The sequence below is a fragment of the Scomber japonicus genome, chromosome 14 (genome assembly GCF_027409825.1).
Source record: "Scomber japonicus isolate fScoJap1 chromosome 14, fScoJap1.pri, whole genome shotgun sequence".
NCBI lineage: Eukaryota > Metazoa > Chordata > Actinopteri > Scombriformes > Scombridae > Scomber > Scomber japonicus.
Genome location: NC_070591.1, coordinates 1,046,368 through 1,061,367, shown reverse-complemented (window position 1 = coordinate 1,061,367; position 15,000 = coordinate 1,046,368). Strand labels below are relative to the sequence as shown.

At 46.4% G+C, this 15,000-nt stretch overlaps 2 protein-coding genes across 4 annotated transcripts in view; one reads left to right on the top strand and one right to left on the bottom strand.

Moving 5' to 3' along the window:
* The window catches only part of mea1 (male-enhanced antigen 1), a 3,748-nt gene extending 987 nt beyond the window's left edge, over positions 1 to 2,761 (top strand). For both annotated transcript variants that reach the window (XM_053333490.1, XM_053333489.1), the window contains exons 2-4: positions 465 to 862; positions 1,909 to 2,014; positions 2,104 to 2,761. In XM_053333490.1, coding sequence (XP_053189465.1) covers positions 491 to 862; positions 1,909 to 2,014; positions 2,104 to 2,279 — 654 coding nt within the window. In that variant the 5' untranslated portion in view covers positions 465 to 490 and the 3' untranslated portion in view covers positions 2,280 to 2,761. The remainder of the gene's footprint in view (positions 1 to 464; positions 863 to 1,908; positions 2,015 to 2,103) is intronic.
* Positions 2,762 to 10,025: 7,264 nt separating this feature from the next.
* The window catches only part of ppp2r5d (protein phosphatase 2, regulatory subunit B', delta), a 16,811-nt gene continuing 11,836 nt past the window's right edge, over positions 10,026 to 15,000 (bottom strand). Inside the window, exons 13-18 of one of the 2 annotated variants that reach the window (XM_053333476.1) lie at positions 14,724 to 14,825; positions 11,746 to 11,818; positions 11,497 to 11,544; positions 11,277 to 11,384; positions 10,245 to 10,676; positions 10,026 to 10,139 (exon numbers count right to left, since the gene is read on the bottom strand). In XM_053333476.1, coding sequence (XP_053189451.1) covers positions 10,539 to 10,676; positions 11,277 to 11,384; positions 11,497 to 11,544; positions 11,746 to 11,818; positions 14,724 to 14,825 — 469 coding nt within the window. In that variant the 3' untranslated portion in view covers positions 10,026 to 10,139; positions 10,245 to 10,538. Of the gene's footprint in view, positions 10,140 to 10,209; positions 10,677 to 11,276; positions 11,385 to 11,496; positions 11,545 to 11,745; positions 11,819 to 14,723; positions 14,826 to 15,000 lie in introns of both variants that reach the window. The other variant, XM_053333475.1, reaches the window with a different exon arrangement.

Here is a 15,000-nt window from a genome sequence, read left to right as displayed (position 1 = left end):
ATATAATATAATATGATACGATACGATACGATACGATAGAATATGATATGATATAATATAATATAATATAATATCGGTATGAGGTGATAAATGAGAGGAAACTAAAGTACAGAAATGTCACGGACATGTTGAACAGTTCCTGTCAACACATCTATCGGTTATAACTACAAAATAAAGGACCAAACCCTTCAAAATAAAGGACCAAACTCTTGACAGTGACATAATAATCTATCAGACTTTGAACACACAGTAACTGTCAGTAGATCACTTCTTTGATGATGATGTACATGTTGTATCTGTAACCCGCCATGCATGGTGGCGAGGGCCCGTTCATCGCTGCTTGCAGCTTTAATTATTATTATAATGATGAATAAAAGGGTTAGGGTCACAATGAATAAAACTGAATGCTGCTGCTCTGACTGTCTCCGTGTCTCCGTGTCTCTGTGTCTCCGTGTCTCCGTCAGCGTCTCTGCGTCTTCGGCCTCTGTGGATGGAAGTGTTGAGCTCAGCGATGGGACCGGAGAGAGTCTTACCGAGCTCGGAGGACGAGGACGAGCGGCCCGCTGACGGAGAGATGCTGCCGGGGGGGGCGGCGGTGTGGAGCGGGGGGGATGGAGGAGGGGAGGAGGAGGAGGGGGGGGAGATGGAGCTGGACGGAGAGGAAGAGGAGGAGGAAGGAGAGGTGAACAACGGAGGATATTATTACCAACCTCTGAACCAGGAGCCGGACGCACTGAACGCCTCCACAGCTCCACCGGAGGAGGAAGAGGAGGAGGATGAAGAGCGGGGGGAGGAGGGGGAGGAAAGGGGGGAGGCGCCATCACACGCTGAGCAGCTGCAGCAGGTGGAGCAGAGGATAGAGGTACGAACTGATGATCAGCAACTAAAGACTGTTTCCAGTTTATAGTCTGGACCCATCTGATCATTCTGCTCTGGTTCTGTCTCTCACCTGTCTCTCCTCTCCTCTCTCTCTCCTGTCTCTCGTCTCTCCTCTCTCTCACCTGTCTCTCCTCTCTTTCTCCTGTCTCTCGTCTCTCCTCTCTCTCTCTCTCTCTCTCCTCTCTCTCCCCTGTCTCTCTTCTCTCTCTCCTGTCTCTCTCTCTCTCTTCTCTCTCTCCTGTCTCTCCTCTCTCCCTCCTGTCTCTCCTCTCTCCCTCCTGTCTCTCCTCTCTCTCTCTTGTCTCTCCTCTCTCTGGCTGTCTCTCTTGTCTCACCTGTCTCTCCTCTCTCTCCTGTCTCACCTGTCTCTCCTCTCTCTCTCCTGTCTCTCCTCTTTCTCTCTCTCTCTGTCTCTCTCTCTCTCTCCTGTCTCTCCTCTCTCTCTCCTGTCTCTCCTCTCTCTCTCTCTTGTCTCTCCTCTCTCTCCTGTCTCTCACCTGTCTCTCACCTGTCTCTCACCTCTCTCTTTTCTCATCCGTCTCTCTCCTGTCTCACCTGTCTCTCCTCTCTCTCTCATCTCTCCTCTCTCTCACCTGTCTCTCCTCTCTCTCCTGTCTCTCCTCTCTCTCCTGTCTCTCTCCTCTCTCACCTGTCTCTCCTCTCTCTCACCTGTCTCTCCTCTCTCTCCTGTCTCTCTCCTCTCTCACCTGTCTCTCCTCTCTCTCCTGTCTCTCCTCTCTCTCACCTGTCTCTCCTCTCTCTCTCTCTCTCTCTCTCCTCTCTCTCTCCTGTCTCTCTCCTCTCTCACCTGTCTCTCCTCTCTCTCACCTGTCTCTCCTCTCTCTCTTATCTCTCCTCTCTCACCTGTCTCTCCTCTCTCTCTCCTCTCTCTCCTCTCTCTCTCCTCTCTCTCTCTCTGTCTCTCTCCTCTCTCTCCTGTCTCACCTGTCTCCTCTCTGTCTCTTGTCTCACCTGTCTCTCACCTGTCTCTCCTGTCTCTCTCTTGTCTCACCTGTCTCTCTCCTGCAGGTGATGGGGCTGCATCTCCCTGAAGCTCCTCCTGACAGTGATGAGGAGGAGGACCCTGAGGGGGCGGCGGCCCACAGAAGCCACGCCTCCATCCCCATGGACGCAGGTAAGACCTCCACCTGTCCTGTCTTTAAGTGTAAACCACTATCATGTGTGAGCTTCCTGTTTGCTGACATCACTTCCTGCGTCCCGTAGACCACGTGGAGCTGGTGAAGAGGACGATGGCGGCCATCGCGCTGCCGTCTCTCGGCGTGCCGTCGTGGGCCAAAGAGATCTCAGACGACCAGTGGAAGGACGTGGTTGAGAACGCCATGCAGAGCCGGCAGAACGCGGCCGCGCTGCGCCTCAACCGCAGGAACAACATCAACTGACCCTGAACGCAGCACGGACACTTCAGGGACACAGACACAGTGTGGGAAATATCAGACACAGCCTTACAGCTTCTGTCTGTCTGAACCCAACCAACACGTTTCCATAGTTACAGTGAAATTTAAGGTTCAATGTGAAGAATGAAGCTGCTTGAAACTGAGAAAGCTGATTTTCTCAAACGCATCGTCACCTCGTTAATCACAGTTTCTGATTTTAGCTCAAAAAGTGAAAATCAGATTAAAATAAGATTCATTATTTCTTTTTTATTTTATGTACAAAAAAAAAAAAAAAGTTGTTCTGCTTCTTAATCAGAATAAAGTAAACCGATCAGAGCTGCTCTAATCACCACGACCCGTCACTCTGCTGATTATTAAACATCTCACGGTAACGCTTCATTTTACAGGTTCCTCAATTTATCATCACTACAAATATATATCCTTCCTTCCTTCCTTCCTTCCTTCCTTCCTTCCTTTCCTTCCTCCCTGCCTTCTTTCTTCCCTTCCTCTTTTCCTTTCTCCCTCGTTCCTCCTTCTCTCTTTCTTTCCTCCCCCCTACCTTCCTTCCTTCCTTCCCTTCCTTTCATCCTCCCTTCCTCTCTCCTTTCAATGAGTGTCCTATAAAGGGTTAACTGGAAGCTGTTTCATATCTGACTCTGAAACCTTCCTGATGAAATGACGGGACCTGGAAAATAAAGAAGTGTTACCAATAATAAAAAAAATTTAAAAAACAGTAAAAATGTTGATCAGTGTTCAGAGTTGAATGTTTTTTGTCTTTTCAGGAGAAAATTCTGTAAATAATCAGAATAATTCATTTTCTGTGTTTAGAGTCCTCCTCCTCTCTCTCTGAGTCTGAGAGACTGAAATCATGACGAGAGAAGTTTAATAATGACTTAAAGTCTCAAAGCTCCGTCCGCTCGGTTCATACTGGATCATAATTAACCCAAAATATCCTTCCTTCCTTCCTTTCCTTCCTCCCTGCCTTCTTTCTTCCTTTCCTCTTTTCCTTTCTCCCGCCCTTGTTCCTTATTTCCTCCGTCCGTCCTTCCTTTCCTTCCTTCCATCTGTTCTTCCTCCCTTCCTTCTTTACTTCCTCCCTCCTTCTCTCCTTCCTTCCTTCTTTCTTCCCTTCCTTCCTCCCTCCTTCTCTCTTTCTTTCCTTCCTTCTTTCTTCCCTTCCTCCCTCCCTCCTTCCTTCCCTTCCTTCCTTCCTTCCTTTCCTTCCTTCCTTCCTTCCTCCCTTCCTTTCAATGAGTGTCCTATAAAGGGTTAACATCAGATTCAAACTGCTGAGTGTTATAAAATATAAGATCTGGATCAAAAACTGGAATTTTTAAATCTGTGAAATTCTGATTAAATTAAAAAAAAGAGAAAATTACAGAAATAATAAAACTAGAGCTGAAAAGATTTTAAAGGAACCTTTCAAAATAAAAGAACAGTCCGTAAAATTTAATGTATTTATCTTCATGTTGGATCCAAACCCTTCAAAATAAAGGAACATGTAAAGTCGTGTTACTTTGAAGAGTTTGCTCTTTTATTTTGAAGAGTTTGCTCCTTTTATTTTGAAGAATTTGCCCCTTTTATTTTGAAGAGTTTGCTCCTTTTATTTTGAAGAGTTTGCTCTTTTCATTATAAAGAGTTTGCTCCTTTATTTTGAAGTTTGTTCCTTTATTTTGAAGGGTTTGCTCCTTTTATTTTGAAGAGTTTGCTCCTTTTATTTTGAAGAGTTTGCTCCTTTTATTTTGAAGGGTTTGCTCCTTCAGTTCATTGTTGGTTTGAAGTAAAACATATAAATTAATTTAATCCTTTGAATCTTTCTTCAGTTTCAGGTGAAAAACATTTTCAGCTTTTTGTTCATTTTAAGATGAAATGTTTGAAACTTCTGAAACTTTTCATTATTTTCAGGTTTTTTAAAGTGATGTCAAATTGACTCCTCCCTTCCTTCCTTCCTTCTGTCCTTCCTCCCTCCCTCCCTCCCTCCTTCTCTCTTTCTTTCCTTCCTCTCTTTCCTCCCTTCCTCCATCCCCTTTTCTTCCTTCCTTCCTTCCTACCTCCCTCCTTCTTTCCTTCCTTCCTTCCTTCTGTCCTTCCTCCCTCCCTCCCTCCTTCCTTCTCTCTTTCCTCCCTTCCTCTCTCTTTCCTCCCTTCCTCCATCCCCTTTTCTTCCTTCCTTCCTACCTCCCTCCTTCTTTCCTTCCGTCCTTCCTTCTTTCCTCCTTCTCTCTTTCTTTCCTTCCTCTCTCTTTCCTCCCCTCCTTCTTTTCTTCCTCCATCCCCTTTTCTTCCTTCCTCCCTCCCTCCTTCCTCCCTCCCTCCCTCCCTCCCTCCTTCTCTCTTTCTTTCCTTCCTCTCTCTTTCCTCCCCTCCTTCTTTTCTTCCTCCATCCCCCTTCCTTCCTTCCTTCTGTCCACCCTTCCTCCCTCCTTCCTTCTTTCCACCCTCCCTTCCATCCTTCCTTCCTTCTTTCCTTGATCCTTGTTGCAGCTCTAATTGTAAAAAAAAATTAAAAACTTCAGTAAAAGAAAGAAAGAAAGTCACATTCCACCTGAAAGCCTTTAATTAGTTTAAATGATTTAACCTGAGTGTGTGTGTGTGTATGTGTGTGTGTCTCTGTGTGTGTGTGTGTGTGAGTGTGTGTGTGTGTGTCTCTGTGTGTGTGTGTAAAGCAAACACAGGAAGTCTAATTGTTAAACATGTCCACTTTATTTCTTTTTATTTTGTTCTGTACATGAACATCTGTACAAAATCAGACTTTCATACGATGTAATACTCTAATTAAAGTACAACATATGTACAGGATGACGGGAAGCAGCGTTACACTTTATTTATTCTTTTCTTCTTCTTTTTCTTTTTTTAATGTTTCGTATTTGTGTCTCATCGAATCACTGCTGGACAAAAAAAAAAAAAGAAAACCCCCCAAATACCTCCATCACTCACTTCTTCCTACAGTTTGGGAATTAGGGGACTGCACCTTTAATTACTAACATGTTGGGTTCGATTCGCTCCGATCATCTCCAGTCTCTAAATATAAAATCAATAATCAGGATTTCCTCGTTGTCTGAAGCATCGTGAGAGGAACATGAACGTCTGAAGCTGATTTAAAGGAGCAGTCTGAAATATTTAATGAGTTTATTTTAATTAGTGTTTAATCAGCTGAAGAGTCTCGAAGCGTCTTGAAGAGTCTCGAAGAGTCTGAAAGAGTCTCAAAGAGTCTGAAAGAGTCTCGAAGAGTCTGAAAGAGTCTCGAAGCGTCTGAAAGAGTCTCGAAGCGTGTAAGCTGTTTGAGACGCTTCGAGACTCTTTGAGACGCTTCGAGACTCTTTCAGACACTTCGAGACTCTTTTAGACGCTTCGAGACACTTCGAGACTCTTCGAGACACTTCGAGACTCTTCGAGACGCTTCGAGACTCTTTCAGACACTTCGAGACTCTTTCAGACACTTCGAGACGCTTCGAGACTCTTTCAGACGCTTCAAGACGCTTCGAGACTCTTTCAGACGCTTCGAGACACTTCGAGACTCTTTTAGACGCTTCGAGACTCTTCGAGACACTTCGAGACTCTTCCAGACGCTTCGAGACTCTTTCAGACGCTTCGAGACTCTTTCAGACGCTTCGAGACTCTTTCAGACGCTTCGAGACTCTTTCAGACGCTTCGAGACTCTTCGAGACGCTTCGAGACTCTTCGAGACTCTTCGAGACGCTTCGAGACTCTTCGAGACGCTTCGAGACTCTTTCAGACGCTTCGAGACTCTTTCAGACGCTTCGAGACTCTTCCAGACGCTTCGAGACTCTTCCAGACGCTTCGAGACTCTTTCAGGCGCTTCGAGACTCTTTCAGACGCTTCGAGACGCTTCGAGACTCTTTCAGACGCTTCGAGACGCTTCGAGACTCTTTCAGACACTTTGAGACTCTTTCAGACACTTCGAGACGCTTCGAGACTCTTTCAGACGCTTCGAGACGCTTCGAGACTCTTTCAGACGCTTCGAGACTCTTTGAGACGCTTCGAGACTCTTTGAGACGCTTCGAGACGCTTCGAGACTCTTTCAGACACTTCGAGACGCTTCGAGACTCTTTCAGACGCTTCGAGACGCTTCGAGACGCTTCGAGACACTTCGAGACTCTTCCAGACGCTTCGAGACTCTTTCAGACACTTCGAGACGCTTCGAGACTCTTTCAGACGCTTCGAGACTCTTTCTTTAGCCGCTGTAGCTTCTCAGCTGTAATCTGAAACTTCACCACTAGATGTCACTAAATCCTGCAGACTGAACCTTTAACAGGAAGCTGCTCTGATTCAGCTGGAGCAGATAAAATTCAGTCTGGTTGAAACGTTTTCAGCTGTTCAAATAAAATAACTCGTACGGCTCGTAGAGGGTTTTCGTGGCGTTCGTTTTGTCCAGCAGTGAGCGAGCGAGGGGGGGCGGGGCTATCCCACCTTTGGAATGGTCACATGACAGCGAGTTGAGGACCACGTGCAACAAGCAACAAAAAAACCAGCTGACGAGAAAAATAATCATAAAAAAATAGGAAAAGGAAATGTCTCTGGGGGCGTGGCCTGTAGGGGGCGTGGTCACGAATCAATATACAACAACAATAACTGCAGGAAGAACCGTCTAAAGAATAAAGATTTATTTTTCTTTTATATATTTTGTTTCATCTTCTCGATTGTTTCTGCGCACGGAGACGCTTTGATCAATATTGCTGTGAGACGCTTTCAAACGCTTTGCGATGCTTTGAAACCCTTTCAGACGCTTCGAGACTCTTTCAGACACTTCGAGACTCTTTCAGACGCTTCGAGACTCTTCGAGATTCTTTCAGACGCTTCGAGACTCTTCGAGACTCTTCGAGACTCTTCGAGATTCTTTCAGACGCTTCGAAACTCTTTCAGACGCTTCGAGACTCTTTCAGACGCTTCGAGACGCTTCGAGACTCTTTCAGACGCTTCGAGACTCTTTCAGACGCTTCGAGACTCTTCGAGACGCTTCGAGACTCTTTCAGACGCTTCGAGACGCTTCGAGACTCTTTCAGACGCTTCGAGACTCTTTCAGACGCTTCGAGACGCTTCGAGACTCTTTCAGACGCTTCGAGACGCTTCGAGACTCTTTCAGACGCTTCGAGACTCTTTCAGACGCTTCGAGACTCTTTCAGACGCTTCGAGACGCTTCGAGACTCTTTCAGACGCTTCGAGACGCTTTCAGACGCTTCGAGACTCTTCGACTCTTTCAGATGCTTCGAGACTCTTTCAGACTCTTCGAGACTCTTTCAGACTCTTCGAGACTCTTTCAGACTCTTCGAGACTCTTTCAGACACTTCAAGACTCTTTTAGACGATTCGAGACTCTTCGAGACGCTTCGAGACTCTTTTAGACGATTCGAGACTCTTCGAGACGCTTCGAGACTCTTTTAGACGATTCGAGACTCTTTCAGACACTTCGAGACTCTTCGAGACTCTTCGAGAACATAAACAGGTGAGACGGAGCAGCGAGGCAGACGAGGTGAAAGTTTGCAGGAAGTAAAAGATTTCAAGAAAGTTTGTTAATGAAAGAAAAGGAGAAGAGACGGAGGTTCGTCATTGGTCGGCTCGTTGCAGCTCTGATTGGATGATTTTAAAACAACAATATTTATAATTTATTGGATTTTATGACAAAACGTCAAAAAGTGTTTTCACTGAGAATGTAAACAGACGTGACAGCAGAGGATCCTGGGAATGTGAGTCTGCAGGAAGCAGCAGCAGAAGAAGAACAGACAGGAAGTTTAAACCGCGGCTCCGATTCAAACTGATTTACTTCCTGGTTTCAGTCAGGCGGGGAGCTCCGGTCCTCTGAAATGAGGCCAACCAGGAAGTAACTTAGAGCTGCATTCTATCAAAAGGCCACCAGGGGGCGACCGTCTCTATACAAGTCAATGGAGAATTCACCAACTTCTCACTTGATTTCTAACCTCAGTAAACGTTTTCAAAATGTGTTTATGGTCTCAATCGCTAGTTTAAAGCCTTCTTCAATGCAGTATGATGTTCATTTGGGACATTTTGGCCTCCCTGATTTTATATGTGACGATAAAGCAGGGTATGCATTAGGGCGTGGCTACGTCCTGATTGACAGGTTGATTGACCAATGTCCTCCAGATCCAGCCCTCGTAACCATAGCAACCTCCCCGCTCCGCCCATGGCCCCGCCTCATGCCCATATAAGTAGAATCCGTATTTTTATTTTTCCCAGCATGCACCTGAAATTTTCAAGATGGCGCTGCCTAGATTAGAAACTATTGGCTTCCGAGCAGCAGTCCACAAACCAATGGGTGACGTCACGGACGTTCAGTACTTGGAGTCTGTTCTCCTCCAGCTGCATTATGGGAAATGTAGGCGTTGAGTTTAATAAACATTCGAAGCTAAAAAGAAGAGAAACTTTTAACTGGTCCGACAGGAAGCTGTGATTAGCTGACAGGAAGCTGTGATCAGCTGACAGCAGCGCGTCTGAGTGGATGATGTCATCAGTCTGAGGTCATGGAGGAGTGTTTGACCTTTGACCTGATGAGTGACACTTCATCTCTTCATCTCCTCCGAGGTTTGAATTTTTTTTAGTGCTTCTGAACGACGTCATCGGTTGAAAATCTGATTGGGCGATAACGGCGACGGGGAGGGTTCTCCGGGTTCTGCTGGATGCTGATTGGACGTCTACATTCACTGTGTCTCTTCCTCCTCCTCCTCCTCCTCATCATCATCATCATCGTCATCGTCATCGTCAGTCCAGCACTGATCCAGGCTGAGAGCTGATTGGTCGGGTCAGTGAACTCATCAGTGCTGCGTTCAGGTGCATCGGGACACAGAGGAGGCGTTGTTAAAGAACGTAGAACCAGACCTCGGTTCTACGTTCTTTAACTACAAACACACTGAAGCTCGTCTTCATTTGGCAGTTCCTGTTCCTGTTCCAGCGTTAGTTAGAGTTAAAGATGTGCAGACAGTTTGACAGACTGTGAGTGTGTGTCTGGGTTTACTGGGAACGCTGGGAACGCTGGGAACGCTGGGAACGCTGGGAACACTGGGAACGTTGGGAACGCTGGGAACACTGGGAACGCTGGGAACTGTGGTTGAACAGCACCGAACACACAGTCACACTGATAGCAGCAAAACACACACACACATCACCTTTATCTGATTTCTGAACAGCTGATTCAAGAACAGCTGATTGATGAATCAGCTGTTTATAAATCAGCTGTTTAAAAATCACCTGATTTATAAACAGCTGATTGATGAACAGCTGATTGGTGAACAGCTGATTGATGAACAGCTGATTGGTGAACAGCTGATTATTGAACAGCTGATTGATGAACAGCTGATTGGTGAACAGTTTGACAACAACAAAACAACCAAAGCTTTTTCTTTCGTTCAGACGGAGGTCGACACGTTTATACAGCGGAGCTTTTACAGAAGTTTCTACTAAAGAAGACAAGAGCTGCTCAGTGAGTGAATCAACTTCCTGTGTGGTCCGTTTTAATGTCTGTACTTCCTGTTTTAATGTCTGTACTTCCTGTTCACGAACTACAGACGCAGCAGTTTGTTCTCTGAGTGGACGGACGTCAAGACAACCTGGAGACCAGATGTAGCGCTGCAGTGTGTAGTTTGTAGTGTGTAGTGTGTAGTGTGTAGTGTGTAGTGTTGTAGTGTGTAGTGTGTAGTGTTGTAGTGTGTAGTGTGTAGTGTTGTAGTGTTGTAGTGTGTAGTGTGCAGTGTGTAGTGTGTAGTGTTGTAGTGTTGTAGTGTGTAGTGTATAGTGTGTAGTGTTGCGGAGCAGCAGACTCAGCGGCTACATGTGGAGTTTCAGGCGTTTTGAGTTTCTGAGGTGGAAAAGGCCGACAGGTGGTGCATTCAGGGACCTGGTGCCTCGGTGCCTGGCGGTGCGTTCAGGGACCTGGTGTCTGGGTGCCTGGCGGTGCGTTCAGGGACCTGGTTTCTGGGTGCCTGGCGGTGCGTTCAGGGACCTGGTGTCTGGGTGCCTGGCGGTGCGTTCAGGGTCGGCTGGGAAGCTGCAGCAGGTGTTTGAAGCGGAGATGACGGTGTTAGAGGTGTTAGTGCAACATGAAGCAGAGTCATTCATCACAGTTTGAACACCAGCGGACAGACGGAGCTCTACAGTGTCCTACTTATTATCGGCCACCGGGGGTCAGTCCTGATCTGACCCCGGACCGGTTTCTCCACGACAACGGTAACTTCCTCCCCGGAGAGACGGACAGGAGGGGGGCGGAGTCAGGCTCAGCGGGGGCCGCCCGCCCCGGTCAGAGAGCCTCCTGATTGGCTGTCAGGTATTCCTCGGCTCTCTTGTGCGCCTCCAGAGCTTTGATGGTGTAAACGTCCTGCGGCAGCTCCGACTTCCTCCTCGTCAGAACCTTGTCCTTCTTCAGATCCTTCAGACCCTGAACACAGAAACCACAATCAGAGTCTGAAACAAGGCGAGGCAGTTTCATTTATATAGAACATCTCATACACAATGGCAACCACCCCCCCCCGCACCCAACCAACCTTATTCATTTAACCTTAGTCATTTAAGAGCTGTTTCTGTACTGTGGTGAGGGTTAGGGTTGGGGGGGGGGGGGGGGGTCGGGGTCGAGGTCGGGGTTAACCTGTTGGTTGGAAGCCTGATTGAAATTTGTCAAGAAGGCCACTGGAGTTCAAGAAATTGCTGAGTTGATTAAAAACCACTTTCTCAACGATCTTGGCTATAAAAGGAAGATTTGAGGTCTGTAGTTGGTTAACATGGAAACATCCAGCGTTCTCTAAGAGTGACTTAATGGCAGCTACTTTTAACCAGCTGATCGTCACAGCTGATTAAATATTGAATTACAGAAACACGAGACTATAAAAGTAGATCATTGTGTTTAAAGAGATGAAACATGGAGCCAGATCACCTGTGTGTGTGTGTGTGTGTGTGTGTGTGTGTGTGTGTGTGTGTGTGTGTGTGTGTGTGTGTGTGTGTGTGTGTGTGTGTGCGTGTGTGATGAAACATGGAGCCAGACCTGTGAAGCTTCGCTCTCCACCGTCTTCTTCAGCAGCTGAATGTCTTCGGCTGTCGGAGTCTCTGTCTCCATCGAGTACACGGCTACAGAGTCACTGTAGAGCATGTACTACACACACACACACACACACACACACACACACACATTTTACATAAGCAAACTTATTTCTACATGCTGTTAATGTAGTACATGTAATTAGAGACGCAGTAATGAATCAGACCTCTTCCTGTGGGTGGAGCCCCGGGCGAAGGGGGTGGAGCTTATTACTCTGCAAAGACACACAGAGGAGATTAGAATATATACAGGTGTGTGTGTGTGTGTGTGTGTGTGTGTGTGTGTATGAGTGTGTGTGTGTGTGTGTGTGTGTGTGTGTGTGTATGAGTGTGTGTGTGTGTGTGTGTGTGTGTGTGTGTGTGTGTGTGTGTGTGTGTGTGTGTGTGTGTGTGTGTGTGTGTGTGTGTGTGTGTACCTGTGGGTTCTGCTTGGCCAGCTCTTCTATCTTGTGCCAGATCTCTTCTCTCTCCTTCAGTTTGTATTTTTCTCTACAGACAAACAAACAAACACAATGATGTCTGGATCTGTGTGTGTGTGTGTGAGTGTGTGTGTGTGTGTGTGTGTGTGTGTGTGTGTGTGTGTGTGTGTGAGTGTGTGAGTGATTGTGTGAGTGAGTGTGTGTGAGAGTGTGTCTGTGTGTGTGTGTGTGTGTGTGTGTGAGTAACGTTGTGATGATGTCATCATTGTATAGGGACCCGAACTCTTTAAGTTTAATTAAAAGAGACCCAACATTTTCACCTGTAGAGTCCAGCAAAACAACATCAACCACAAAAAGCAGAGAGGTGTGTGTGTGTGTGTGAGTGTGAGTGTGTGTGTGTGTGAGTTTGTGAGTGTGTGTGAGTGTGTGTGTGTGTGTGAGTGTGTGTGAGTGTGTGACGCAGCTCTCACAGTGGTTGTATAGGGACCCAAACTCTTTAAGTTTAATTAAAAGAGACCCAACATTTTCGCCTGTAGAGTCCAACAGAACAACATCAACCACAAAAAGCAGAGGTGTGTGTGTGTGAGTGTGTGTGAGTGTGTGTGTGTGTGTGTGTGTGAGTGACGCAGCTCTCACAGCGGTTGTATAGGGACCCAAACTCTTTAAGTTTAATTAAAAGAGACCCAACATTTTCACCTGTAGAGTCCAACAGAACAACATCAACCACAAAAAGCAGAGGTGTGTGTGTGTGAGTGTGTGTGAGTGTGTGTGTGTGTGTGTGTGTGAGTGACGCAGCTCTCACAGTGGTTGTATAGGGACCCAAACTCTTTAAGTTTAATTAAAAGAGACCCAACATTTTCACCTGTAGAGTCCAACAGAACAACATCAACCACAAAAAGCAGAGGTGTGTGTGAGTGTGTGTGTGTGTGTGTGAGTTTGTGTGAGTGTGTGAGTGTGTGTGACTGTGTGTGTGTGTGTGTGTGTGTGTGTGTGAGTGTGTGTGAGTGTGTGTGTGTGTGAGTGTGTGTGTGTGCCACGCAGCTCTCACACTGGTTGTATAGGGACCCAAACTCTTTAAGTTTAATTAAAAGAAACCCAACATTTTCACCTGTAGAGTCCAACAGAACAACATCAACCACAAAAAGCAGAGAGGTGTGTGTGTGTGTGTGTGTGAGTGTGAGTGTGTGTGTGTGTGTGTGTATGTGTGTGAGTGTGTGTGAGTGTGTGACGCAGCTCTCACAGTGGTTGTATAGGGACCCAAACTCTTTAAGTTTAATTAAAAGAGACCCAACATTTTCGCCTGTAGAGTCCAACAGAACAACATCAACCACAAAAAGCAGAGAGGTGTGTGAGTGTGTGTGAGTGTGTGTGTGTGTGTGTGTGTGTGTGTGTGTGTGTGTGTGTGAGTGAGTGTGAGTGTGTGTGTGTGTGTGTGTGTGTGTGACGCAGCTCTCACAGCGGTTGTATAGGGACCCAAACTCTTTAAGTTTAATTAAAAGAGACCCAACATTTTCACCTGTAGAGTCCAACAGAACAACATCAACCACAAAAAGCAGAGAGGTGTGTGTGTGTGAGTGTGTGTGAGTGTGTGTGTGTGTGTGTGTGTGTGTGTGTGAGTGACGCAGCTCTCACAGTGGTTGTATAGGGACCCAAACTCTTTAAGTTTAATTAAAAGAGACCCAACATTTTCACCTGTAGAGTCCAACAGAACAACATCAACCACAAAAAGCAGAGGTGTGTGTGAGTGTGTGTGTGTGTGTGTGTGAGTTTGTGTGAGTGTGTGAGTGTGTGTGACTGTGTGTGTGTGTGTGTGTGTGTGTGTGTGAGTGTGTGTGTGTGTGAGTGTGTGTGTGTGTGTGTGTGCGTGTGCCACGCAGCTCTCACACTGGTTGTATAGGGACCCAAACTCTTTAAGTTTAATTAAAAGAAACCCAACATTTTCACCTGTAGAGTCCAACAGAACAACATCAACCACAAAAAGCAGAGAGGTGTGTGTGTGTGTGTGTGAGTGTGAGTGTGTGTGTGTGTGTGTGTGTGAGTGTGTGTGAGTGTGTGACGCAGCTCTCACAGTGGTTGTATAGGGACCCAAACTCTTTAAGTTTAATTAAAAGAGACCCAACATTTTCGCCTGTAGAGTCCAACAGAACAACATCAACCACAAAAAGCAGAGAGGTGTGTGAGTGTGTGTGTGTGTGTGTGTGTGTGTGTGTGTGTGTGAGTGAGTGTGAGTGTGTGTGTGTGTGTGTGTGTGTGTGACGCAGCTCTCACAGCGGTTGTATAGGGACCCAAACTCTTTAAGTTTAATTAAAAGAGACCCAACATTTTCGCCTGTAGAGTCCAACAGAACAACATCAACCACAAAAAGCAGAGAGGTGTGTGTGTGTGTGTGTGAGTGTGAGTGTGTGTGTGTGTGTGTGTGTGTGTGTGTGTGTGTGTGTGTGTGTGTGTGTGTGTGTGAGTGAGTGTGAGTGTGTGTGTGTGTGTGTGTGTGTGTGACGCAGCTCTCACAGCGGTTGTATAGGGACCCAAACTCTTTAAGTTTAATTAAAAGAGACCCAACATTTTCACCTGTAGAGTCCAACAGAACAACATCAACCACAAAAAGCAGAGGTGTGTGTGTGTGAGTGTGTGAGTGTGTGTGAGTGTGAGTGAGTGTGTGTGTGAGTGTGTGAGTGTGTGTGTGTGTGTGTGTGTGTGTGAGGTTGTGACGCAGCTCTCACACTGGTTGTATAGGGACCCAAACTCTTTAAGTTTAATTAAAAGAGACCCAACATTTTCACCTGTAGAGTCCAACAGAAGAACATCAACCACAAAAAGCAGAGAGGTGTGTGTGTGTGTGTGTGTGTGTGTGTGTGTGTGTGTGTGTGTGTGTGTGTGTGTGTGTGTGTGTGTGTGTGTGTGTGTGTGTGTGTGTGTGTGTGTGTGTGTGAGTGTGTGTGAGAGTCTGTTTGTGTGTGAGTGAGTGTGTGTGTTACTTTTGTTTCTCAGCCTTGTATTGTTGTGTGCAGTCATCAAACAGCTTCTGGTTCATCTCCATGAAGAGCTTCAGAGCGTTGTAGATCAGACCATGGATCGTCCTGAGGAAGAGGAAGAGGAGGAGGAAGAGGAAGAGGAGGAGGAAGAGAAGGAGGAAGAGGAGGAGGAACAAGAGGAGGAAGACAAGGAGGAAGAGGAGGAAGAAGAGGAAGAGGAGGAGAAGGAGGAAGAGGAGGAGGAGGAGGAAGAGGAGGAGGAAGAGAAGGAGGAACAAGA